General features: G+C 52.0%; 1 protein-coding gene across 1 annotated transcript in view; it reads right to left on the minus strand.

Moving 5' to 3' along the window:
• The window catches only part of C2CD5 (C2 calcium dependent domain containing 5), a 119,455-nt gene that overhangs the window by 72,995 nt on the left and 20,370 nt on the right, over positions 1 to 26,090 (minus strand). The window contains 6 exon segments of the mRNA XM_075343509.1: positions 8,619 to 8,817; positions 8,915 to 9,070; positions 9,186 to 9,281; positions 18,892 to 19,063; positions 19,137 to 19,223; positions 21,493 to 21,602. Coding sequence (XP_075199624.1) covers positions 8,619 to 8,817; positions 8,915 to 9,070; positions 9,186 to 9,281; positions 18,892 to 19,063; positions 19,137 to 19,223; positions 21,493 to 21,602 — 820 coding nt within the window.

The following is a 26,090-nucleotide window of genomic DNA, read 5'->3' on the forward strand; positions in this document are numbered from 1 at the left end:
GCCTGAGAGAGGGAGACGGTCCTGTCGAGGGACGTCGGCTTCCTGTCCCATTTGCGTAGGATGTCCCATTGAAGAGGACGCAGGTGAAACTGCGCGAAAGGGACTGCTTCCATTGCTGCCACCATCTTCCCCAGGAAGTGCATGAGGCGCCTCAAGGGGTGTGACTGGCCTTGAAGGAGAGATTGTACCCCTGTCTGTAGTGACCGCTGCTTGATCAGCGGAAGCTTCACTATCGCTGAGAGGGTATGAAACTCCATGCCAAGGTATGTGAGCGATTGGGCCGGTGTCAGATTTGACTTTGGAAAATTTATGATCCACCCGAAACTCTGGAGAGTCTCCAGGGTAGCGTCGAGGCTGTGTTGGCATGCCTCTAGAGAGGGTGCCTTGATCAACAGATCGTCCAAGTACGGAATCACCGAGTGACCCTGAGAATGGAGGACCGCTACTACAGTAGCCATAACCTTGGTGAAAACCCGTGGGGCTGTTGCCAGGCCGAATGGCAGTGCCATGAACTGCAGGTGTTCGTTTCCTATGGCGAAGCGCAAGAAGCGCTGGTGCTCTGGGGCAATCGGAACGTGGAGATAAGCATCTTTGATATCGATCGATGCAAGGAAATCTCCTTGGGACATTGAGGCGATGACGGAGCGAAGGGATTCCATCCGGAACCGCCTGGTCTTTACGTGTTTGTTGAGAAGTTTCAGGTCTAGGACAGGACGGAAAGACCCGTCCTTCTTTGGGACCACAAACAAGTTGGAGTAAAAACCGTGGCCCTGTTGATGAAGAGGAACAGGGACCACCACTCCTTCTGCCTTCAGAGTGCCCAGCGCCTGCAGAAGAGCCTCGGCTCTCTCGGGAGGCGGAGAAGACCTGAAGAATCGAGTCGGGGGACGAGAGATGAACTCTATCTTGTAACCGTGAGACAGAATGTCTCACCCAGCGGTCTTTTATTTGTGGCAGCCAGGTGTCGCAAAAGCGGGAGAGCCTGCCACCGACCGAGGATGCTACTAGAGGAGGTAGAAGTCATGAGGCAGCCGCTTTGTTAGCGGTGCTCCCAATGGCCTTTTTAGGACGTGACTTAGACCGCCATGCATCAGAGTTCCTTTGTTCTTTCTGAGACCTTTTGGACGAGGAGAATTGGGACCTGCCCGCGCCCCGAAAGGACCGAAACCTCGACTGCCCTCTCCTCTGTTGGGAGAGGTTCTGCTTGGGCTGGGGTAAGGATGTATCCTTTCCCTTGGATTGTTTGATGATTTCATCCAGGCGCTCGCCAAAGAGCCTGTCGCCAGAAATTGGCAAACCGGTTAAACGCTTTTTTGGAAGCGGAATCTGCCTTCCACTCCCGTAGCCACAAGGCCCTGCGGACTACTACCGAATTGGCGGTCGCAACTGCCGTACGGCTCACAGAGTCCAGGACAGCATTCATAGCGTAAGACGCAATTGCCGAGGTCTGGGAGGTAATGGAAGCCACTTGTGGCGCGGCCGCTTCAATTTTCGCTTGACCTGCTGATATAGTTTGTAGCGCCCATACGGCTGCGAATGCTGGGGCAAAAGAAGCTCCGATAGCTTCATAGATGGATTTCATCCAGAGCTCCATCTGTCTGTCAGTGGCATCTTTGAGCGAGGCCCCATCTTCCACTGCAAGTATGGATCTAGCCGCCAGTCTGGAGATTGGAGGATCCACTTTGGGACATTGAATCCAACCTTTAACCACTTCCGGGGGAAAAGGATAACGTGTATCCTTAAGGCGCTTAGAGAAACGCTTATCCGGACAAGCATGGTGATTCTGGACTGCCTCTCTGAAATCAGAGTGGTCTAGAAACATACTCTGTGTACGCTTGGGGAACCTGAAGCGAAATTTCTCCTGCTGAGAATCAGACTCCTCCGCCGGAGGGGCTGAGGGAAGAATATCCAGCAACTGATGAATGGATGCAATAAGATCATTCACTATGGCATCCCCGTCTGGAGAATTAAGATTGAAAGCGCTCCCAGGATCAGAATCCTGATCAGCTGTCTCCGCATCATCAACCAGAGATTCCCCCCGCTGAGACCCTAAACAATATGATGTCGAGGGAAATTCTAAGCGGGCTCGCTTAGACGATCTGGGGCTAGGTTCTAAGTCCGAACCCTCCGTCTGGGATGTATGAGATACCCCGTGAGGACATTGTTGGTCCAACTGAGGGGGGTCAGGGAACAATGATTCAACAGAGTCCCTTTGCTGAGATACCGGTCTGGACTGCAAGGCTTCTAGTATCTTAGCCATAGTCTCAGAGAGTTGATCCTTAAAGGCTGCAAACTCAGTCCCCGTCACCTGGACAGTGTCAACAGGTGGCTCCCCCTGGGCCCCTCTTAGCAGAGGATCCGGCTGAGGAAGTGTCACAGGGGTCGAACACTGTACACAATGAGGGTCAGTGGAACCTGCCGGTAGTGGGGTCTTACAAGCGGCGCAGGCAACATAATAAGCCTGTGTTTTGGCACCCCTGCCTTTTATGGGCGCCATGCTATAGTTTTCCCTGAGTAACACAATAGGGTATATAGCCAGAAAGAACTGTGCTCATACAGTGTAAATTATATACAGTACACAAATAATGTACCCATACAATACAGCACCATGGGGCTAGCACCACATGTGCTGTTTACCAGCCGCCTAAGCGGTTGTGAGGCCACCAGAGACCGTGTCTGGGTCTCCCATGAATATGTCCCTCTCTGCAGCGTCGGTGGAGCTGACAGGAATGGCTGCGGCGTCCTGACGAGCTGAGGAAGCTGTGGGCGTGGCCTAGAAAGAGCGCGAAACGGGCGCTCATACTGTGTACAGTGAGGGGAGTGGAGCATGTAAATCATACTCCAGCCCTCATTGCTGCTCGCTCCGTGCAGCGTCCCGCCCTTCCCCTGCCTGTCAGGGCTGAGGGCGGGAGAAAAAAAGGGAAACTAGGCCGCAATGAAGCCGGGGACTGTAGTAATAAACGCGGCCGCCGTAAAAGCGCGGTCGCGTGAAAGTCCCTGGCGAACTACAAGTCCCAGCCGCGCCGCAGTGTCCCGTGGCAACGGCGGTCAGTGCGGTAGCCCTTACATATAAACACACTCAGCGACGCTGAGTGTGTAATGGCACATATAGACCCGGTCAGCGCCGCGGTCCCCGGTGCACTAGCACACCCAGCAAAGCTGAGGTGATGCCGTGCGCGGTCCCCATAGGGATACAGAGTACCTTTAAGATGCAGGGCCATGTCCCTGAACGGTATCGGCTCCTATCCATCAGGCTCCACAGGAGTTGTGGATGAAGCCCGGTCTCAGTGCCTGGAGACCGATAAGATCCCACTTCACCCAGAGCCCTAAGGGGGATGGGGAAGGAAAAACAGCATGTGGGCTCCAGCCTCCGTACCCGCAATGGATACCTCAACCTTAACAACACCACCGACAAGAGTGGGGTGAGAAGGGAGCATGCTGGGGGCCCTATATGGGCCCACTTTTCTTCCATCCGACCTAGTCAGCAGCTGCTGCTGACTAATCTGTGGAGCTGTGCTGTGCGTGTCTGACCTCCTTCGCACAAAGCAAAAAACTGAGCAGCCCGTGGGAGCACGGGGGGTGTATTGGCAGAAGGGGAGGGGCCTAACACTTTTAAGTGTAGTACTTTGTGCGGCCTCCGGAGGCATAGCCTATACACCCAATTGTCTGGGTCTCCCAATAGAGCGAAAAAGAAAGATAATTTTGCATCTACATCTACATTTTGATTAGTTATATACACAGATATTCTTATTACGTTTAAACAAACAAGCTACAGCTCAGGTGACCTCCACAGTCCCCCCCTTAATAAAATATCTGTGAATATTATTAACCTTAAATTTAACCTCCACAACTGGACAGTGACATTTTTCTTACCCAAATGCAAAAAGGGAGAATCTGATCCTCAAAAGGACTCTGGATTACAAGCCCAATTCTACATACCTACAACACCCATTATGCACAAAACCTTTGTCCCAGGACCTCTGAGAGACGAAGGATCCACCTTCTGCAGGTCTTCTACAGCGTCAAGAGTAAAATCCAGAGGGAATGTGAAACACAAAGGAAGAGATTGTCCTATCCGGCCTCTGGCCTACTACCGTTACATTGATGATATTAACCATCTGGACAGAGTCTGAGGAGCAGCTGAAGACCTTCCATGGACACTTTCATCAGTTTCATCCCACCATCAACCTAACACTCACCTACTCCTGCACTGAAACACCACCATCATTAAACTACGGAACAATGAAATAGAGAACTCCCTATACAAGAAGTCAAGTGACCGTCCAAAATACCTGACATGGGACAGTTTTCCTCCAAAACACATAAACTCTATTGTAGATACAATCGGGTATGTTCCAACTCTACAGATAGAGACAATCACCTTGAGGGCCTCAGAAAGACCTTTCTGAATGAATGCTACCGCCCAAGAATAATTGAAAACCAGAAGACAAGAGCCACCAGAATATCAAGAAACCATCTCCTACATTATAAAACTAAAGAAGAGACCACCGGGTCCCTCTTGTGATCCCCTACAATCCACATCTGGAGGTGTTTAGAGGAGCTGCACGGAAACTACAACCGTTACCGCAAAAAGATGCCCGGTTACAATCTATTGTTCCAGACCCCCCACTTCTGTGTTTTAGGAGCCCCTGAATCTAAGAAGCATCATTGTCAGAAGCTCCCTGTCCTCTCCAACAACAGGAACATTTCCCTGCAATCAGAAAACATGTAATATCTGTCCATTTATACTGACAACGGACAAGATTCCCAGATCACATCAGGACTACAAGATCCCAGGCACCTTCAGCTGCACCACAACCAATGGGGTGTACTTAATTATATGTACCAAATGTCCAACTGGGGGTCTGTATGTAGGGGAGACCGGACAACAGCTCAGGACAAGGATGAATTCTCACTGCCACACAATTAGAGAAACAATGATGGATCTACCTGTGGCCAAACATTTCTGTAACCACGACCACAGCATCATGGACATGAAACTGCTGGTATTGAAAGGAAACTTCAAGTCCCAGAGAGATAGGAGACTATGGGTGTACTAACTTATGGTGACCGGTGGCACATTCAGAGCAGGAATGAAGGGGTCTCATGGATTCATGTCTTTTACCATAAATTAAGAGATGTGCTCCTCAAAGCATCCGGGGTCATCACAGCCCGGACCAGACCCCAACTTTCACACCGCTTATCTATGAACTGCTGCAATATTTACTGCCACAACTGTTTGTCCCCTTGTCATAGTGATAGTTCTGCTTCATGTCACTTGTTTTATTTCCTGCACTATTCTATGTCCTGTTATATATAAATGTGACTCTTCAGGTGTTATACTCCGTCTGAAGAAGAGACCGGAGGAGTCTGGAGCTGCGATTATCACCATCTTCTCAGTTACCATTAAAAGGTATCAACCACTGAGCACTTCAGGTCTTTTAAACAAACTTTTTTTTATCTCTACTGGCCAACACGGTGCAAAGATATATTTTACCTGTCTGTATTTGCATGAATTGATCCCACCATCGGCAGGAACTCAGCTCCCTGCACCATCAGCTGCAAAAAAGCCCCAAACATCTGTTTTTGAGGGTGTGTTGCAGTTTGCTGAATATGATCCGCTCGCAATGCTTCATTGTTGCGTCTTCTATTAACCCTTGCTCTGAACCCTTGAACATAAGATGGGTTTCATCACTGAGCATTACCTTTCTCCTCTGGCTCGTTGTCTATGATGTATATTTCTTGCCCATGCGAGTGGTTTTGCCTTCATTGGAGATGTCAGAAGTTGTTTCTTTACTGGCTTTGTTGCCTCCGACCATTGTCCAGACGCCTGCGCCGGAGCGTGCAATCGCTAATATCAATACCTGCAGCCGACAAGTCTCTGGAGTCTTTACTCGTGTTTCCTGCATTCATTTCACTATTTCTGAGAAGTGCTTTATCAGTTCTTGGAGTCGTTTTCCTTTTTCTTCCACATTTCCCTTTTCATTTTGGAGAAAACGATCCCGTTTCATTGTGTGCGAATTATTCTTGTAACAATAGATTTTCCAACACCAACGGTGGAAGCGATTTCTCTTACAGTCAGACTTGTATGTTCAGTAAGAGTAATAATTCTACACATCTTCTGTGGAGTAAACCACACTGAGAGGAAAACTACACTACACCACTTGCCACAGACAAGCGCTCACTGCAGCTGAGGGGGTGGCTAGCTGCGATTCCCTGACTAAAACCAGTCACACCACATTCTGTTACTCAAGGCTGCTCACTCACCTGCTCAAAGACGTTACAACTGGTTCAATCACTGACTGGCAACCAACTTAAGCTTTTACTTACAAAAAGATTTGTCCCAATTAATTTGCACAGCACTGTGTGTGACTGCAGGATAAGACATGATTTAACAGCAGAATAGTGAGTGCAGCTCTGGAGGTGACTGCAGGATAAGACATGATGTAACAGCAGAATAGTGAATGCAGCTCTGGAGGTGACTGGAGGATAAGACATGATGTAAGTATGTAACAGCAGAATAGTGAGTGCAGCTCTGGAGGTGACTGCAGCTCTGGAGGTGACTGGACCAGGTCAGGCTTCTCCTAGTGAGTGAGGGTTGCGGTGAGGTCAGTGGAGGGGATCCTGCGCACACATGAGCTCCTGTCTGTGGGTAGTGATTGGCGGTGCCAGCCTACCCTGCCCGCTCCTGGGGGAGAGGAGTCTCGTACCAGTGTAGATGAGAGTGGGGACAGACACAGAGAAGTTCTGAGATAGTCGAGAGCCGGAAGCAGTGTGAATAGGGCTGTTGTGAGTTGAGCGGTATCCGTGGCTTGGTGGCGGCTGGACCAGTGGAGACCTGAGAGAAGCGGCAGCAACACGAGGAAGAAAGAGAACAGGACACAATTCTACAGGTTAAGAAAGATCAGGATAAGAAATGGTTAATGGAAGATCCCGTCCTAGAGCCATGCAAGAAGAAAGCCAAACCCTGCAAATACCGGGACAAAGACACCCCCAGCTCCTCCAGACTGCACCGATTACACCCCAGCATTCTACTATCCTCCAGAGCTGCACTCACTATTCTGCTGGTGCAGTCACTGTGTACATACATTACTGATCCTGAGTTACCTCCTGTATTATACTCCAGAGCTGCACTCACTATTCTGCTGGTGCAGTCACTGTGTACATACATCACTGATCCTGAGTTACCTCCTGTATTATACTCCAGAGCTGCACTCACTATTCTGCTGGTGCAGTCACTGGGTACATACATTACTGATCCTGTATTATACTCCAGAGCTGCACTCACTATTCTGGTGGTGCAGTCACTGTGTACATACATTACATTACTGATCCTGAGTCCTGAGTTACCTCCTGTATTATACTCCAGAGCTGCACTCACTATTCTGCTGGTGCAGTCACTGTGTACATACATTACATTACTGATCCTGAGTTACCTCCTGTATTATACTCCAGAGCTGCACTCACTATTCTGCTGGGGCAGTCACTGGGTACATACATTACTGATCCTGAGTTACCTCCTGTATTATACTCCAGAGCTGCACTCACTATTCTGCTGGTGCAGTCACTGTGTACATACATTACATTACTGATCCTGAGTTACCTCCTGTATTATACTCCAGAGCTGCACTCACTATTCTGCTGGAGCAGTCACTGTGTACATACATTACTCCAGAGCTGCACTCACTATTCTGCTGATGCAGTCACTGTGACCATACATTACTGATCCTGAGTTACCTCCTGTATTATCCTCCAGAGCTGCCCTCACTATTCTGCTAGAGCAGTCACTGTGTACATACATTACATTACTGATCCTGAGTTACCTCCTGTATTATACTCCAGAGCTGCACTCACTATTCTGCTGGTGCAGTCACTGTGTACATACATTACATTACTGATCCTGAGTTACCTCCTGTATTATACTCCAGAGCTGCACTCACTATTCTGCTGGAGCAGTCACTTTGTACATACATTACTGATCCTGAGTTACCTCCTGTATTATACTCCAGAGCTGCACTCACTATTCTGCTGCTGCAGTCACTTTGTACATACACTACTGATGCTGAGTTACCTCCTGTATTATACTCCAGAGCTGCACTCACTATTCTGCTGCTGCAGTCACTTTGTACATACATTACTGATCCTGAGTTACCTCCTGTATTATACTCCAGAGCTGCACTCACTATTCTGCTGGTGCAGTCACTGTGTACATACATTACTGATCCTGAGTTACCTCCTGTATTATACTCCAGAGCTGCACTCACTATTCTGCTGGTGCAGTCACTGTGTACATACATTACTGATCCTGAGTTACCTCTTGTATTATACTCCAGAGCTGCACTCACTATTCTGCTGGTGCAGTCACTGTGTACATACATTACTGATCCTGAGTTACCTCTTGTATTATACTTCAGAGCTGCACTCACTATTCTGCTGGTGCAGTCACTGTGTACATACATTACTCCGGAGCTGCGCTCACTATTCTGCTGGTGCAGTCACTGTGTACATACATTACTCCGGAGCTGCGCTCACTATTCTGCTGGTGCAGTCTTGGAGGAGCAGGTGTACTGATGGATATGCTCCCCTTTCCCTGGGCCCCGGGGTGCGGTGTTACTTACTCCTTCAGCTCTTTACATGGGGAGTGGCAGGTGGGCAGGAATGGCGTTGGGTTGGTCAGTTTATCCAGGGTACATGCGGTCCCGATGGCTCGGACCACCAGACCGGACTCGCCCTCCAGATCGAAGCACTGCAGGTAGCCCACCACGGCGTTGCCCCTCATCTCCAGCACCTTCAGGCCGATCTTCCTCTGCAGCTCGCCTGGGGATTACACATGGTCACATGAGAGCGGCCGGTGGCGTCCTGACACGAGGGGCAGCGCGCGGGACCACCACCTCCGTCACAAAGACCCCCTCACCTGACATGAGAGAGATCAGCCGCTGACGCGCCTCATTGGAAGCTCGCGGAGTCCGGATCCGGTCAATCCACTGATATTCGGGGTCCTCGTTCACCACCAGCTCTTCTACGAAGCCGTGGATGACGACTGCGCGGTACGACTTCGGGATGGACGTGGCTGGAAATACGCAGCATAGAGGAAAGGTGAGCGTGGTCTGCAGGCGTGCGGTGCACACCCCTCCTGCAGCTCTGGGGGGCGCTGCACACACCAGGGACCACCGCCCGTCACTTACTGCAGAAGAACTTCACTCCGCAGGAAGATTGCCGGAAGCGGTTCAGATCATTGAAGAGATCCACCTTCACCACCACGCTGATCTCCCCGCGGATCCCTGCAAGAGGGGAAAACTGGGATTACAGACAAAAGCCAGAGCACAATAACGAGCGAGCGGCACGAGGACATCACCGCAATACATGAGAGACAACGAGCGAGAAACACAGACAAGACCGTAATACATGAGAGCGACAACGAGCGAGCGCCACAAGGACATGACCATAATATATGAGAGCGATAACGAGCAAGCGCCACAAAGACATGACCGTAATACAAGAGCGCGACAACGAGCGAGCGCCACAAAGACAGGACCGTAATACATGAGAGCGACAACGAGCGAGCGGCACGAGGACATGACCGTAATACATGAGAGCGATAACGAGCGAGCGCCACAAAGACATGACCGTAATACAAGAGCGCGACAACGAGCGAGCGCCACAAAGACAGGACCGTAATACATGAGAGCGAGAACGAGCGAGCACCACCAATACAGGACCGTAATACATGAGAGCGACAACGAGCGAGCGGCACGAGGACATCACCGCAATACATGAGAGCGATAACGAGCGAGCGCCACAAAGACATAACCATAATACATGAGAGACAACGAGCGAGTGCCACAAAGACATAACCATAATACATGAGAGACAACGAGCGAGTGCCACAAGGGCATCACATTACTACAGACAAGAGCGACAACGAGCGAGCGGCACGAGGACATCACCGCAATACATGAGAGCGACAACGAGCGAGCGGCACGAGGACATCACCGCAATACATGAGAGCGATAACGAGCGAGCGCCACAAAGACATAACCATAACACATGAGAGACAACGAGCGAGTGCCACAAGGGCATCACATTACTACAGACAAGAGCGACAACGAGCGAGCGGCACGAGGACATCACCGCAATACATGAGAGCGACAACGAGCGAGCGGCACGAGGACATCACCGCAATACATGAGAGACAACGAGCGAGAGACACAGACAAGACCGTAATACATGAGAGCGACAACGAGCGAGCGCCACAAGGACATGACCATAATATATGAGAGCGAAAACGAGCGAGCGCCACAAAGACATGACCGTAATACAAGAGCGCGACAACGAGCGAGCGCCACAAAGACAGGACCGTAATACATGAGAGCGATAACGAGCGAGTGCCACAAGGGCATCACATTACTACAGACGAGAGCGATAACGAGCGAGCGGCACGAGGACATCACCGCAATACATGAGAGCGATAACGAGCGAGCACCACAAAGACATGACCGTAATACAAGAGCGCGACAACGAGCGAGCGGCAAAGATAGGACCGTAATACATGAGAGCGACAACGAGCGAGCGCCACAAAGACATGACCGCAATACATGAGAGCAACAACGAGCGAGTGGCACAGTCAGGACCGTAATACATGAGAGTGACAACGAGGTGAGCGGCACGAGGACATCACCGCAATACATGAGAACGATAACGAGCGAGCGCCACAAAGACATGACCGCAATACATGAGAGCGACAACGAGCGAGCGGCACAGACAGGACCGTAATACACGAGAGTGACAACGAGCGAGCGGCACGAGGACATCACCACAATACATGAGAGACAACGAGCGAGTGCCACAATGACATGACCGTAATACATGAGAGCGACAACGAGCGAGCACCACCAAGACAGGACCGTAATACATGAGAGCGACAACGAGCGAGCGGCACGAGGACATCACCGCAATACATGAGAGCGATAACGAGCGAGCGCCACAAAGACATAACCATAATACATGAGAGACAACGAGCGAGTGCCACAACGGCATCACATTACTACAGACAAGAGCGACAATAAGCGAGCGGCACGAGGACATCACCGCAATACATAAAAGACAACGAGCGAGTGCCACAAGGGCATCACATTACTACAGACAAGAGCGACAACGAGCGAGCGGCACGAGGACATCACCGCAATACATGAGAACGATAACGAGCGAGCGCCACAAAGACATGACCATAATACAAGAGTGCGACAATGAGCAAGCGCCACAAGGGTATCACATTACTACAGACGAGAGCGACAACGAGCGAGCACCACAAAGACATGACCGTAATACAAGAGCGCGACAACGAGCGAGCTGCACAGACAGGACCGTAATACATGAGAGCGACAACGAGCAAGCGCCACAAAGACATGACCGCAATACATGAGAGCGACAACGAGCGAGCGGCACAGACAGGACCGTAATACATGAGAGTGACAACGAGCGAGCGGTACGAGGACATCACCGCAATACATGAGAGCGACAACGAGCGAGTGCCACAAGGGCATCACATTACTACAGACAAGAGCGACAACGAGCGAGCGTCACGAGGACATCACCGCAATACATGAGAGCGACAACGAGCGAGCACCACAAAGACATGACCATAATACAAGAGCGCAACAACGAGCGAGCGGCAAAGATAGGACCGTAATACATGAGAGCGACAACGAGCGAGTGCCACAAAGACATGACCGCAATACATGAGAGCGACAACGAGCGAGTGGCACAGACAGGACCGTAATACATGAGAGTGACAACGAAGCGAGCGGCACGAGGACATCACCGCAATACATGAGAACGATAACGAGCGAGCGCCACAAAGACATGACCGCAATACATGAGAGCGACAACGAGCGAGCGGCACAGACAGGACCGTAATACATGAGAGTGACAACGAGCGAGCGGTACGAGGACATCACCGCAATACATGAGAACGATAACGAGCGAGCGCCACAAAGACATGACCATAATACAAGAGCGCGACAATGAGCAAGCGCCACAAGGGTATCACATTACTACAGACGAGAGCAACAACGAGCGAGCGCCACAAAGACATGACCATAATACATGAGAGCGACAACGAGCGAGCGCCACAAAGACATGACGATAATACATGAGAGCGACAACGAGCGAGCGCCACAAAGACATGACCATAATCCATGAGAGTGACAACGAGCGAGCGCCACAAAGACATAACCGTAATACATGAGAGCGATAACGAGCGAGTGCCACAAAGACATGGCCGTAATACAAGAGCGCGACAACGAGCGAGCGGCACAGATAGGACCGTAATACATGAGAGCGATAACGAGCGAGCGCCACAAAGACAGGACCATAATACATGAGAGTGACAACGAGCGAGCGCCACAAAGACAGGACCATAATACATGAGAGCGATAACGAGCGAGTGCCACAAGGGCATCACATTACTACAGACAAGAGCGACAACGAGCGAGCGGCACGAGGACATCACCGCAAAACATGAGAGCGACAACGAGCGAGCGCCACAAAGATATGACCGCAATACATGAGAGCGACAACGAGCGAGCGGCACAGACAGGACCGTAATACATGAGTGACAACGAGCGAGCGGCACGAGGACATCACCGCAATACATGAGAACGATAACGAGCGAGCGCCACAAAGACATGACCATAATACAAGAGCGCGACAATGAGCAAGCGCCACAAGGGTATCACATTACTACAGACGAGAGCAACAACGAGCGAGCGCCACAAAGACATGACCATAATACATGAGAGCGACAACGAGCGAGCGCCACAAAGACAGGACCATAATACATGAGAGTGACAACGAGCGAGCGCCACAAAGACATGACCATAATACATGAGAGCGACAACGAGCGAGCGCCACAAAGACATGACCATAATACATGAGAGCGATAACGAGCGAGCGCCACAAAGACATGACCGTAATACAAGAGCGCGACAACGAGCGAGCGGCACAAAGACAGGACCATAATACATGAGTGTGACAACGAGCGAGCGCCACAAAGACATGACCGTAATACATGAGAGCGATAACGAGCGAGCGCCACAAAGACAGGACCGTAATAAATGAGAGTGAGAACGAGCGAGCGCCACAAAGACAGGACCGTAATACATGAGAGCGACAACGAGCGAGCGCCACAAAGACATGACCGTAATAGATGAGAGACAACGAGCGAGCGCCACAAAGATATGACCGTAATACATGAGAGTGATAACGAGCGAGTGCCACAAAGACAGGACCATAATACATGAGAGACAACGAGCGAGCGCCACAAAGACAGGACCATAATACATGAGAGACAACGAGCGAGCGCCACAAAGACATGACCGTAATACATGAGAGACAACGAGCGAGCGCCACAAAGATATGACCGTAATACATGAGAGCGACAACGAGCGAGCGCCACAAAGACAGGACCATAATACATGAGAGACAACGAGCGAGCGCCACAAAGACAGGACCATAATACATGAGAGACAACGAGCGAGCGCCACAAAGACATGACCGTAATACATGAGAGACAACGAACGAGCGCCACAAAGATATGACCGTAATACATGAGAGACAACGAGCGAGCGCCACAAAGATATGACCGTAATACATGAGAGCGAGATCGAGCGAGTGCCACAAAGACAGGACCATAATACATGAGAGTGACAACGAGCGAGCGCCACAAAGACATGACCGTAATACAAGAGCGCGACAACGAGCGAGCGCCACAAAGACATGACCATAATACATGAGAGCGACAACGAACGAGCGCCACAAAGACAGGACCATAATACATGAGAGTGACAACGAGCGAGCGCCACAAAGACATGACCATAATACATGAGAGCGACAACGAGCGAGTGCCACAAAGACATGACCGTAATACAAGAGCGCGACAACGAGCGAGCGCCACAAAGACATGACCATAATACATGAGAGCGACAACGAGCGAGCACCACAAAGATATGACCGTAATACATGAGAGCGATAACGAGCGAGCGCCACAAAGACAGGACCATAATACATGAGAGCGATAACGAGCGAGCGCCACAAAGACAGGACCATAATACAAGAGAGACAACGAGCGAGCGCCACAAAGACATGACCATAATACATGAGAGCGATAACGAGCGAGCGCCACAAAGACAGGACCATAATACATGAGAGCGACAACGAGCGCCACAAAGATATGACCGTAATACATGAGAGACAACGAGCGAGCGCCACAAAGACATGACCGTAATACATGAGAGCGACAACGAGCGAGCGCCACAAAGATATGACCGTAATACATGAGAGCGATAACGAGCGAGTGCCACAAAGATATGACCGTAATACATGAGAGCGATAACGAGCGAGCGCCACAAAGACAGGACCATAATACATGAGAGACAACGAGCGAGCGCCACAAAGACATGACCATAATACATGAGAGCGACAACGAGCGAGCGCCACAAAGACAGGACCATTATACATGAGAGCGACAACGAGCGAGCGCCACAAAGACATGACCATAATACATGAGAGCGACAACGAGCGAGCGCCACAAAGACATGACCATAATACATGAGAGCGATAACGAGCGAGTGCCACAAAGACATGACCGTAATACAAGAGCGCGACAACGAGCGAGCGGCACAAAGACAGGACCATAATACATGAGTGTGACAACGAGCGAGCGCCACAAAGACATGACCGTAATACATGAGAGCGATAACGAGCGAGCGCCACAAAGACAGGACCGTAATAAATGAGAGTGAGAACGAGCGAGCGCCACAAAGACAGGACCGTAATACATGAGAGCGACAACGAGCGAGCGCCACAAAGACATGACCGTAATAGATGAGAGACAACGAGCGAGCGCCACAAAAACAGGACCATAATACATGAGAGACAACGAGCGAGCGCCACAAAGACATGACCGTAATACATGAGAGACAACGAGCGAGCGCCACAAAGATATGACCGTAATACATGAGAGACAACGAACGAGCGCCACAAAGATATGACCGTAATACATGAGAACGAGCGAGCGCCACAAAGACAGGACCATAATACATGAGAGCGAGAACGAGCGAGCTCCACAAAGACAGGACCATAATACATGAGAGCGACAACGAACGAGTGCCACAAAGACATGACCATAATACATGAGAGACAACGAGCGAGCGCCACAAAGACATGACCGTAATACATGAGAGCGACAACGAACGAGCGCCACAAAGATAGGACCATAATACATGAGACAACACGAGCGAGCGCCACAAAGACAGGACCATAATACATGAGAGCGACAACAAACGAGCGCCACAAAGACAGGACCATAATACATGAGAGACAACGAGCGAGCGCCACAAAGATATGACCGTAATACATGAGAGACAACGAGCGAGCGCCACAAAGATATGACCGTAATACATGAGAGACAACGAGCGAGCTCCACAAAGACATGACCATAATACATGAGAGACAACGAGCGAGCGCCACAAAGACAGGACCGTAATACATGACAGCGACAACGAGCGAGCGCCACAAAGATATGACCGTAATACATGACAGCGACAACGAGCGAGCGCCACAAAGACATGACCATAATACATGAGAGACAACGAGCGAGCTCCACAAAAACAGGACCATAATACATGAGAGCGACAACGAACGAGCGCCACAAAGATATGACCATAATACAGGAGAGCGACAACGAACGAGCGCCACAAAGACAGGACCATAATACATGAGAGCGACAACGAGCGAGCGCCACAAAGACAGGACCATAATACATGAGAGACAACGAGCGAGCGCCACAAAGACATGACCGTAATACATGAGAGACAACGAACGAGCGCCACAAAGATATGACCGTAATACATGAGAGACAACGAGCGAGCGCCACAAAGACATGACCGTAATACAAGAGCGCGACAACGAGCGAGCGCCACAAAGACATGACCATAATACATGAGAGCGACAACGAACGAGCGCCACAAAGACAGGACCATAATACATGAGAGCGAGAACGAGCGAGCGCCACAAAGACAGGACCATAATACATGAGAGTGACAACGAGCGAGCGCCACAAAGACATGACCATAATACATGAGAGCGACAACGAGCGAGTGCCACAAAGACATGACCGTAATACAAGAGCGCGACAACGAAGCGAGCGCCACAAAGACATGACCATAATACATGAGAGCGACAACGAGCGAGCGCCACAAAGACAGGACCATAATACATGAGAGCGATAACGAGCGAGCGCCACAAAGACAGGACCATAATACATGAGAGCGATAACGAGCGAGCGCCACAAAGACAGGACCATAATACATGAGAGCGACAACGAGCGCCACAAAGATATGACCGTAATACATGAGAGACAACGAGCGAGCGCCACAAAGACATGACCGTAATACATGAGAGCGACAACGAGCGAGCGCCACAAAGATATGACCGTAATACATGAGAGCGATAACGAGCGAGCGCCACAAAAACAGGACCATAATACATGAGAGACAACGAGCGAGCGCCACAAAGACATGACCATAATACATGAGAGCGACAACGAACGAGCGCCACAAAGATATGACCGTAATACATGAGAGACAACGAGCGAGCGCCACAAAGACATGACCGTAATACATGAGAGCGACAACGAGCGAGCGCCACAAAGATATGACCGTAATACATGAGAGCGACAACGAGCGAGTGCCACAAAGATATGACCGTAATACATGAGAGCGATAACGAGCGAGCGCCACAAAGACAGGACCATAATACATGAGAGACAACGAGCGAGCGCCACAAAGACATGACCATAATACATGAGAGCGACAACGAATGAGCGCCACAAAGACAGGACCATAATACATGAGAGCGAGAACGAGCGAGCTCCACAAAGACAGGACCATAATACATGAGAGCGAGAACGAGCGAGCGCCACAAAGATATGACCGTAATACATGAGAGCGACAACGAGCGAGCGCCACAAAGACATGACCGTAATACATGAGAGACAACGAACGAGCACCACAAAGATATGACCGTAATACATGAGAGCGAGAACGAGCGAGCGCCACAAAGACAGGACCATAATACATGAGAGCGAGAACGAGCGAGCACCACAAAGACAGGACCATAATACATGAGAGCGACAACGAACGAGTGCCACAAAGACATGACCGTAATACATGAGAGACAACGAGCGAGCGCCACAAAGACATGACCATAATACATGAGAGCGACAACGAACGAGCGCCACAAAGATAGGACCATAATACATGAGACAACACGAGCGAGCGCCACAAAGACAGGACCATAATACATGAGAGCGACAACGAACGAGCGCCACAAAGACAGGACCATAATACATGAGAGACAACGAGCGAGCGCCACAAAGATATGACCGTAATACATGAGAGACAACGAGCGAGCGCCACAAAGATATGACCGTAATACATGAGAGACAACGAGCGAGCTCCACAAAGACATGACCATAATACATGAGAGACAACGAGCGAGCGCCACAAAGACATGACCATAATACATGAGAGCGACAACGAACGAGCGCCACAAAGACAGGACCATAATACATGAGAGCGAGAACGAGCGAGCGCCACAAAGATATGACCGTAATACATGACAGCGACAACGAGCGAGCGCCACAAAGACATGACCATAATACATGAGAGACAACGAGCGAGCTCCACAAAGATATGACCGTAATACATGAGAGCGAGAACGAGCGAGCGCCACAAAGACAGGACCATAATACATGAGAGCGAGAACGAGCGAGCTCCACAAAGACAGGACCATAATACATGAGAGCGAGAACGAACGAGTGCCACAAAGACAGGACCATAATACATGAGAGCGAGAACGAGCGAGCTCCACAAAGACAGGACCATAATACATGAGAGCGACAACGAACGAGTGCCACAAAGACATGACCGTAATACATGAGAGACAACGAGCGAGCGCCACAAAGACATGACCATAATACATGAGAGCGACAACGAACGAGCGCCACAAAGATAGGACCATAATACATGAGACAACACGAGCGAGCGCCACAAAGACAGGACCATAATACATGAGAGACAACGAGCGAGCGCCACAAAGATATGACCGTAATACATGAGAGACAACGAGCGAGCGCCACAAAGATATGACCGTAATACATGAGAGACAACGAGCGAGCTCCACAAAGACATGACCATAATACATGAGAGACAACGAGCGAGCGCCACAAAGACATGACCATAATACATGAGAGCGACAACGAACGAGCGCCACAAAGACAGGACCATAATACATGAGAGCGAGAACGAGCGAGCGCCACAAAGATATGACCGTAATACATGACAGCGACAACGAGCGAGCGCCACAAAGACATGACCATAATACATGAGAGACAACGAGCGAGCTCCACAAAGACAGGACCATAATACATGAGAGCGACAACGAACGAGCGCCACAAAGACAGGACCATAATACATGAGAGCGAGAACGAGCGAGCGCCACAAAGACAGGACCATAATACATGAGAGACAACGAGCGAGTGCCACAAAGACATGACCGTAATACATGAGAGACAACGAACGAGCGCCACAAAGACAGGACCATAATACATGAGAGCGAGAACGAGCGAGCTCCACAAAGACATGACCATAATACAAGAGAGCGAGAACGAGCGAGCGCCACAAAGACATGACCGTAATACATGAGAACGAAGCGAGCGGCACAAAGACATCACATTACTACAGAGGACCGACAATGAGCGAGCGCCACACTGGTGAGGTTCAGGTGACTGGAGGATGGCAGAGCGGAGGCCTGAGCGCAGCGGCTTCTTACCGTGTATGGTGTCGTATATAGGAAACCACCCGGAGATGACGGTGGCGGCCTCCGTGTACAGCAGCGGGTCGATGTCTATGTACACCTTCCCGATGGCGTCATTGGCGCTGTACGTGTCGTGGTCCAGCACCGTGATCTGCAGCGGCTCGTCCTGCAAATCCTCATCATCCACCTGCAGAGAGCGAGGGGTTAATGGCCAGCAAACTCCCCGAACCCCAACATCCGCCGGAGGCACAAAGCCGCACCTCAAACTTGAACCACTCCGAGTTCCACTGCGGGTTCAGAGACTTGGGGTACACATCCGTCTTAAAGGTGGTGTTCGCAAACTTCACCTGAAGGAACGGAGAAGAAAGGGTTAAATGAAAGTACGCTGGAGGCCGGAGACAGAGCAAGAGGCAACAAAGACGGAGGCCGGAGACAGAGCAAGAAGGCAACAAAGACGGAGGCCGGAGACAGGGGAAGAGGCAACAAAGACGGAGGCCGGAGACAGGGGAAGAGGCAACAAAGACGGAGGCCGGAGACAGAACAAGAGGCAACAAAGACGGAGGCCGGAGACAGAACAAGAGGCAACAAACAGTGAGGCCAGAGACAGGGGAAGAGGCAACAAAGACGGAGGCCGGAGACAGAACAAGAGGCAACAAAGACGGAGGCCGGAGACAGAACAAGAGGCAACAAAGACGGAGGCCGGAGACAGAACAAGAGGCAACAAAGACGGAGGCCGGAGACAGAACAAGAGGCAACAAAGACGGAGGCCGGAGACAGAGCAAGAGGCAACAAAGACGGAGGCCGGAGACAGAGCAAGAGGCAACAAAGACGGAGGTCGGAGACAGAGCAAGAGGCAACAAAGACGGAGGCCGGAGACAGAGCAAGAGGCAACAAAGACGGAGGCCGGAGACAGAGCAAGAGGCAACAAAGACGGAGGTCGGAGACAGGGGAATTGGCAACAAAGACGGAGGCCGGAGACAGGGGAAGAGGCAACAAAGATGGAGGCCGGAGACAGAACAAGAGGCAACAAAGACGGAGGCCGGAGACAGGGGAAGAGGCAACAAAGACGGAGGCCGGAGACAGAACAAGAGGCAACAAAGACGGAGGCCGGAGACAGAGGCAACAAAGACGGAGGCCGGAGACAGAACAAGAGGCAACAAAGACTGAGGCCAGAGACAGGGGAAGAGGCAACAAAGACGGAGGCCGAAGACAGGGGAAGAGGCAACAAAGACGAAGGCCGGAGACAGGGGAAGAGGCAACAAAGACGGAGGCGGGGGACAGAGGAAGAGGCAACAAAGACGGAGGCCAGAGACAGGGGAACAGGCAACAAAGACGGAGGCCGGAGACAGAGGAAGAGGCAACAAAGATGGAGGCCGGAGACAGAGGCAACAAAGACGGAGGCCAGAGACTGCAGATACAATGTATCCACTAAGTAAGGAACTCCAGGCACAAAGGTAACCACGGCAACCGGAAGGCCTGAGAACAAAGTCAGAGATTAGAGGTGACTGGAGGAAAAGAGATGGTGTGACAGCAGAATAGGGAATGCAGCTCTGGAAGTGAACAGAGAACAAGACAAAATGTAACAGCAGAATAGGGACCACAGCTCCGGAGGTGACTGGAGGATGACACAATGTAACAGCAGAATAGTGACTGCAGCTCAGGAGGTGACTGGTGGATAAGAGACAATGTAACAGCAGAATAGTGAGTGCAGCTCTGGAGGTGACTGGTGGATAAGAGACAATGTAACAGCAGAATAGTGACTGCAGCTCTGGAGGTGACTGGTGGATAAGAGACAATGTAACAGCAGAATAGTGAGTGCAGCTCTGGAGGTGACTGGTGGATAAGAGACAATGTAACAGCAGAATAGTGACTGCAGCTCTGGAGGTGACTGGTGGATAAGAGACAATGTAACAGCAGAATAGTGAGTGCAGCTCTGGAGGTGACTGGTGGATAAGAGACAATGTAACAGCAGAATAGTGACTGCAGCTCTGGAGGTGACTGGTGGATAAGAGACAATGTAACAGCAGAATAGTGACTGCAGCTCTGGAGGTGACTGGTGGATAAGAGACAATGTAACAGCAGAATAGTGACTGCAGCTCTGGAGGTGACTGGAAGATAAGACCTTATGTAACAGCAGAATAGTGAGAGCAGCTCTGGAGGTGACTGGAAGATAAGACCTTATGTAACAGCAGAATAGTGAGAGCAGCTCTGGAGGTGACTGGAAGATAAGACCTTATGTAACAGCAGAATAGTGAGTGCAGCTCTGGAGGTGACTGGAAGATAAGACCTTATGTAACAACAGAATAGTGAGAGCAGCTCTGGAGGTGACTGGAAGATAAGACCTTATGTAACAGCAGAATAGTGACTGCAGCTCTGGAGGTGACTGGTGGATAAGAGACAATGTAACAGCAGAATAGTGAGAGCAGCTCTGGAGGTGACTGCAGCTGAGTGATATTAGAGTTTCCGCTCTGCAGAGGTCATTTGCATGTTACTGCCAATGTCTGTCCTGTTGGATTGTCAGGATATTTGGGCCCCCTGATTGGTGGAGGCGGTACATGAGGTGAGGCACAGGAGCTGACACTCTACACCCCTGATGTGTGGGGAGAGGATTCTCACCTCCACAAAGGCATCGGTGAGGTCACTGGCCCGGTCCATCACTGGCAGGTGGCGGCCGGCCACGATCTTCACCTTCAGCTTCCCAGGCATGGCTGCGGGGGTCCGGTCACCTGCGGGAAGAGAGCAGAGTGACCGATATATACAGGGGAGGGGAGCACAACACACACACACAAGTATATATACACACACACACACACACACAAGTATATATACACACACACACACACACACACACACACACACACACACACACACGTATATATACACACACACACAAGTATATATACACACACACACACAAGTATATATACACACACACACACAAGTATATATACACACACACACACAAGTATATATACACACACACACACAAGTATATATACACACACACACACACACACACACACACGTATATATACACACACACACAAGTATATATACACACACACACAAGTATATATACACACACACACACACACAAGTATATATACACACACACACACAAGTATATATACACACACACACAAGTATATATACACACACACACAAGTATATATACACACACACAAAAGTATATACACACACACACACACAAGTATATATACACACACACACACAAGTATATATACACACACACACACAAGTATATATACACACACACACACAAGTATATATACACACACACACACAAGTATATATACACACACACACACAAGTATATATACACACACACACACAAGTATATATACACACACACACACACACACACACACACGTATATATACACACACACACAAGTATATATACACACACACACAAGTATATATACACACACACACACACAAGTATATATACACACACACACACACACACACAAGTATATATACACACACACACAAGTATATATACACACACACACAAGTATATATACACACACACACAAAAGTATATATACACACACACACAAAAGTATATATACACACACGTATATATATATACTAGAAGGTGGCCGGATTCTACGCATCGGGTATTCTAGAATTTACGTATTGTGTAGTTCATGTATGATTTTTGTTATATATATATATATAGATGTTGTTGTGTGTAGTTACCAAGTGTCTGTGTAGGCGCTGTACATGTTCTGGGTGTTGTCTGGGTGTGGCGGGGGGTGAGAGCAGTGTTGTATGTGTGTGTTGCGTTGTTTGTGGAGCGCTGTGTGTCTGTCGCGTTGTGTGTGTGTGTGTGTTGCGCGGTTTGTGTGTGTGTGGTGTGTTTTGGGGGGAGGTATGTTTTGTGCAATGTGTGTGTTGTGCGGTATGTGCGTATATTTATGTATGCCGCGGTGTTTGTGTGTTGTGTGTGTGCAGCGTTGTCTGTGTGTGTGGATGTCTGTGTATGGCGGTGTTTGTGGTTCCCAGTGTGTGTGTGGTGTGTTGTATGTGTGTGTGTTGGGGGGAGGTGTGCACCTCCCATCGTGCTCCATCCCCCATGCTGCGCAACCCCCATCGTGCTCCATCCCCCATGCTGCGCAACCCCCATCGTGCTCCATCCCCCATGCTGCGCACTCCCAAACGTGGTCCATCCGCCATGCTGTGCACTCCCCATCGTGCTCCATCCCCCATGCTGCACCAGCTTCAGCCTCTCTCCTCCCAGCATCAGCCTCTCTCCTCCCAGCATCAGCCTCTCTCCTCCCAGCATCAGCCTCTCTGTCCCCAGCATCAGCCTCTCTGTCCCCAGCATCAGCCTCTCTCCTCCCAGCCTCAGCCTCCCCCAGCATCAGCCTCTCTGTCCCCAGCATCAGCCTCTCTCCTCCCAGCCTCAGCCTCCCCCAGCATCAGCCCCTCTTCTCTCAGCCTCCCCCCTCCCAGCCTCCCTCCTCCCAGCCTCCCCCAGCATCAGCCTCTCTCCTCCCAGTCTCCCCCTCCCAGCCTCCCCCAGCATCAGCCTCCCCCAGCATCAGTTTCTCTCCTTCCAGCCTCCCCCAGCATCAGCCTCCCCCAGCATCAGCCTCTCTCCTCCCAGCCTCCATCCTCCCAGCCTTCCCCAGGATCAGCCTCTCTCCTCCCAGCCTCCCTCTTCCCAGCCTTCCCCAGCATCAGCCTCCACCTCCCAGCCTCCCTCAGCATCAGCCTCCCCCAGCATCAGCCTCTCTCCTTCCAGCCTCCCCCAGCATCAGCCTCCCCCAGCATCAGCCTCTCTCCTTCCAGCTTCCCCCAGCAGCCTCCCCCAGCATCAGCCTCTCTCCTCCCAGCCTCCCCCAGCATCAGCCTCTCTCCTCCCAGCCTCAGCCTCCCCCAGCATCAGCCTCCACCTCCCAGCCTCCCTCAGCATCAGCCTCCCCCAGCATCAGCCTCTCTCCTTCCAGCCTCCCCCAACATCAGCCTCCCCCAGCATCAGCCTCTCTCCTTCCAGCTTCCCCCAGCATCAGCCTCTCTCCTCCCAGCCTCCCCCTCCCAGCCTCCCCCAGCATCAGCCTCCCCCAGCATCAGCCTCCCCCAGCATCAGCCTCCCCCAGCATCAGCCTCTCTCCTCCCAGCCTCCCCCAGCATCAGCCTCTCTCCTCCCAGCCTCAGCCTCCCCCAGCATCAGCCTCTCTCCTCCCAGCCTCCCTCCTCCCAGCCTTCCCCTCCCAGCCTCCCCCAGCATCAGCCTCCCCCAGCATCAGCCTCCCCCAGCATCAGCCTCTCTCCTTCCAGCCTCCCCCAGCATCAGCCTCCCCCGGCATCAGCCTCCCCCAGCATCAGCCTCCCCCCAGCATCAGCCTCTCTCCTCCCAGCCTCCTCCAACATCAGCCTCTCTCCTCCCAGCCTCCTCCAGCATCAGCCTCTCTCCTCCCAGCCTCCTCCAGCATCAGCCTCCCCCAGCATCAGCCTCCCCCAGCATCAGCCTCTCTCCTCCAGCATCAGCCTCTCTCCTCCCAGCCTCCTCCAGCATCAGCCTCTCTCCTCCCAGCCTCCCCTAGCATCAGCCTCCCCCTCCCAGCCTCAGCCTCCCCCAGCATCAGCCTCTCTCCTTCCAGCCTCCCCCAGCATCAGCCTCTCTCATCCCAGCCACCCCCAGCATCAGCCTCCCCCAGCATCAGCCTCTCTCCTCCCAGCCTCCCCCAGCATCAGCCTCCCCCAGCATCAGCCTACCCCAGCATCAGCCTCTCTCCTTCCAGCCTCCCCCAGCATCAGCCTCCCCCAGCATCAGCCTCCCCCAGCATCAGCCACCCCCAGCATCAGCCTCCCCCAGCATCAGCCTCTCTCCTGCCAGCCTCCCCCAGCATCAGCCTCCCCCAGCATCAGCCTACACCCTCCCAGCCTCCCCCAGCATCAGCCTCCACCCTCCAAGCCTCCCCCAGCATCAGCCTCCCCCAGCATCAGCCTCTCTCCTCCCAGCCTCCCCCAGCATCAGCCTCCCCCAGCATCAGCCTCTCTCCTCCCAGCCTCCATCCTCCCAGCCTTCCCCAGGATCAGCCTCTCTCCTCCCAGCCTCCCTCTTCCCAGCCTTCCCCAGCATCAGCCTCCACCTCCCAGCCTCCCTCAGCATCAGCCTCCCCCAGCATCAGCCTCTCTCCTTCCAGCCTCCCCCAGCATCAGCCTCCCCCAGCATCAGCCTCTCTCCTTCCAGCTTCCCCCAGCAGCCTCCCCCAGCATCAGCCTCTCTCCTCCCAGCCTCCCCCAGCATCAGCCTCTCTCCTCCCAGCCTCAGCCTCCCCCAGCATCAGCCTCCACCTCCCAGCCTCCCTCAGCATCAGCCTCCCCCAGCATCAGCCTCTCTCCTTCCAGCCTCCCCCAACATCAGCCTCCCCCAGCATCAGCCTCTCTCCTTCCAGCTTCCCCCAGCATCAGCCTCTCTCCTCCCAGCCTCCCCCTCCCAGCCTCCCCCAGCATCAGCCTCCCCCAGCATCAGCCTCTCTCCTCCCAGCCTCCCCCAGCATCAGCCTCTCTCCTCCCAGCCTCAGCCTCCCCCAGCATCAGCCTCTCTCCTCCCAGCCTCCTCCAGCATCAGCCTCCCCCTCCCAGCCTCCCCCAGCATCAGCCTCCCCCAGCATCAGCCTCCCCCAGCATCAGCATCTCTCCTCCCAGCCTCCCCCAGCATCAGCCTCTCTCCTCCCAGCCTCAGCCTCCCCCAGCATCAGCCTCTCTCCTCCCAGCCTCCCTCCTCCCAGCCTTCCCCTCCCAGCCTCCCCCAGCATCAGCCTCCCCCAGCATCAGCCTCCCCCAGCATCAGCCTCTCTCCTTCCAGCCTCCCCCAGCATCAGCCTCCCCCGGCATCAGCCTCCCCCAGCATCAGCCTCTCTCCTCCCAGCCTCCTCCAACATCAGCCTCTCTCCTCCCAGCCTCCTCCAGCATCAGCCTCTCTCCTCCCAGCCTCCTCCAGCATCAGCCTCCCCCAGCATCAGCCTCCCCCAGCATCAGCCTCCCCCAGCATCAGCCTCCCCCAGCATCAGCCTCCCCCAGCATCAGCCTCCCCCAGCATCAGCCTCCCCCAGCATCAGCCTCTCTCCTCCAGCATCAGCCTCTCTCCTCCCAGCCTCCTCCAGCATCAGCCTCTCTCCTCCCAGCCTCCCCTAGCATCAGCCTCCCCCTCCCAGCCTCAGCCTCCCCCAGCATCAG

Source organism: Anomaloglossus baeobatrachus, chromosome 4 (genome assembly GCF_048569485.1).
Source record: "Anomaloglossus baeobatrachus isolate aAnoBae1 chromosome 4, aAnoBae1.hap1, whole genome shotgun sequence".
NCBI classification, from domain to species: domain Eukaryota; kingdom Metazoa; phylum Chordata; class Amphibia; order Anura; family Aromobatidae; genus Anomaloglossus; species Anomaloglossus baeobatrachus.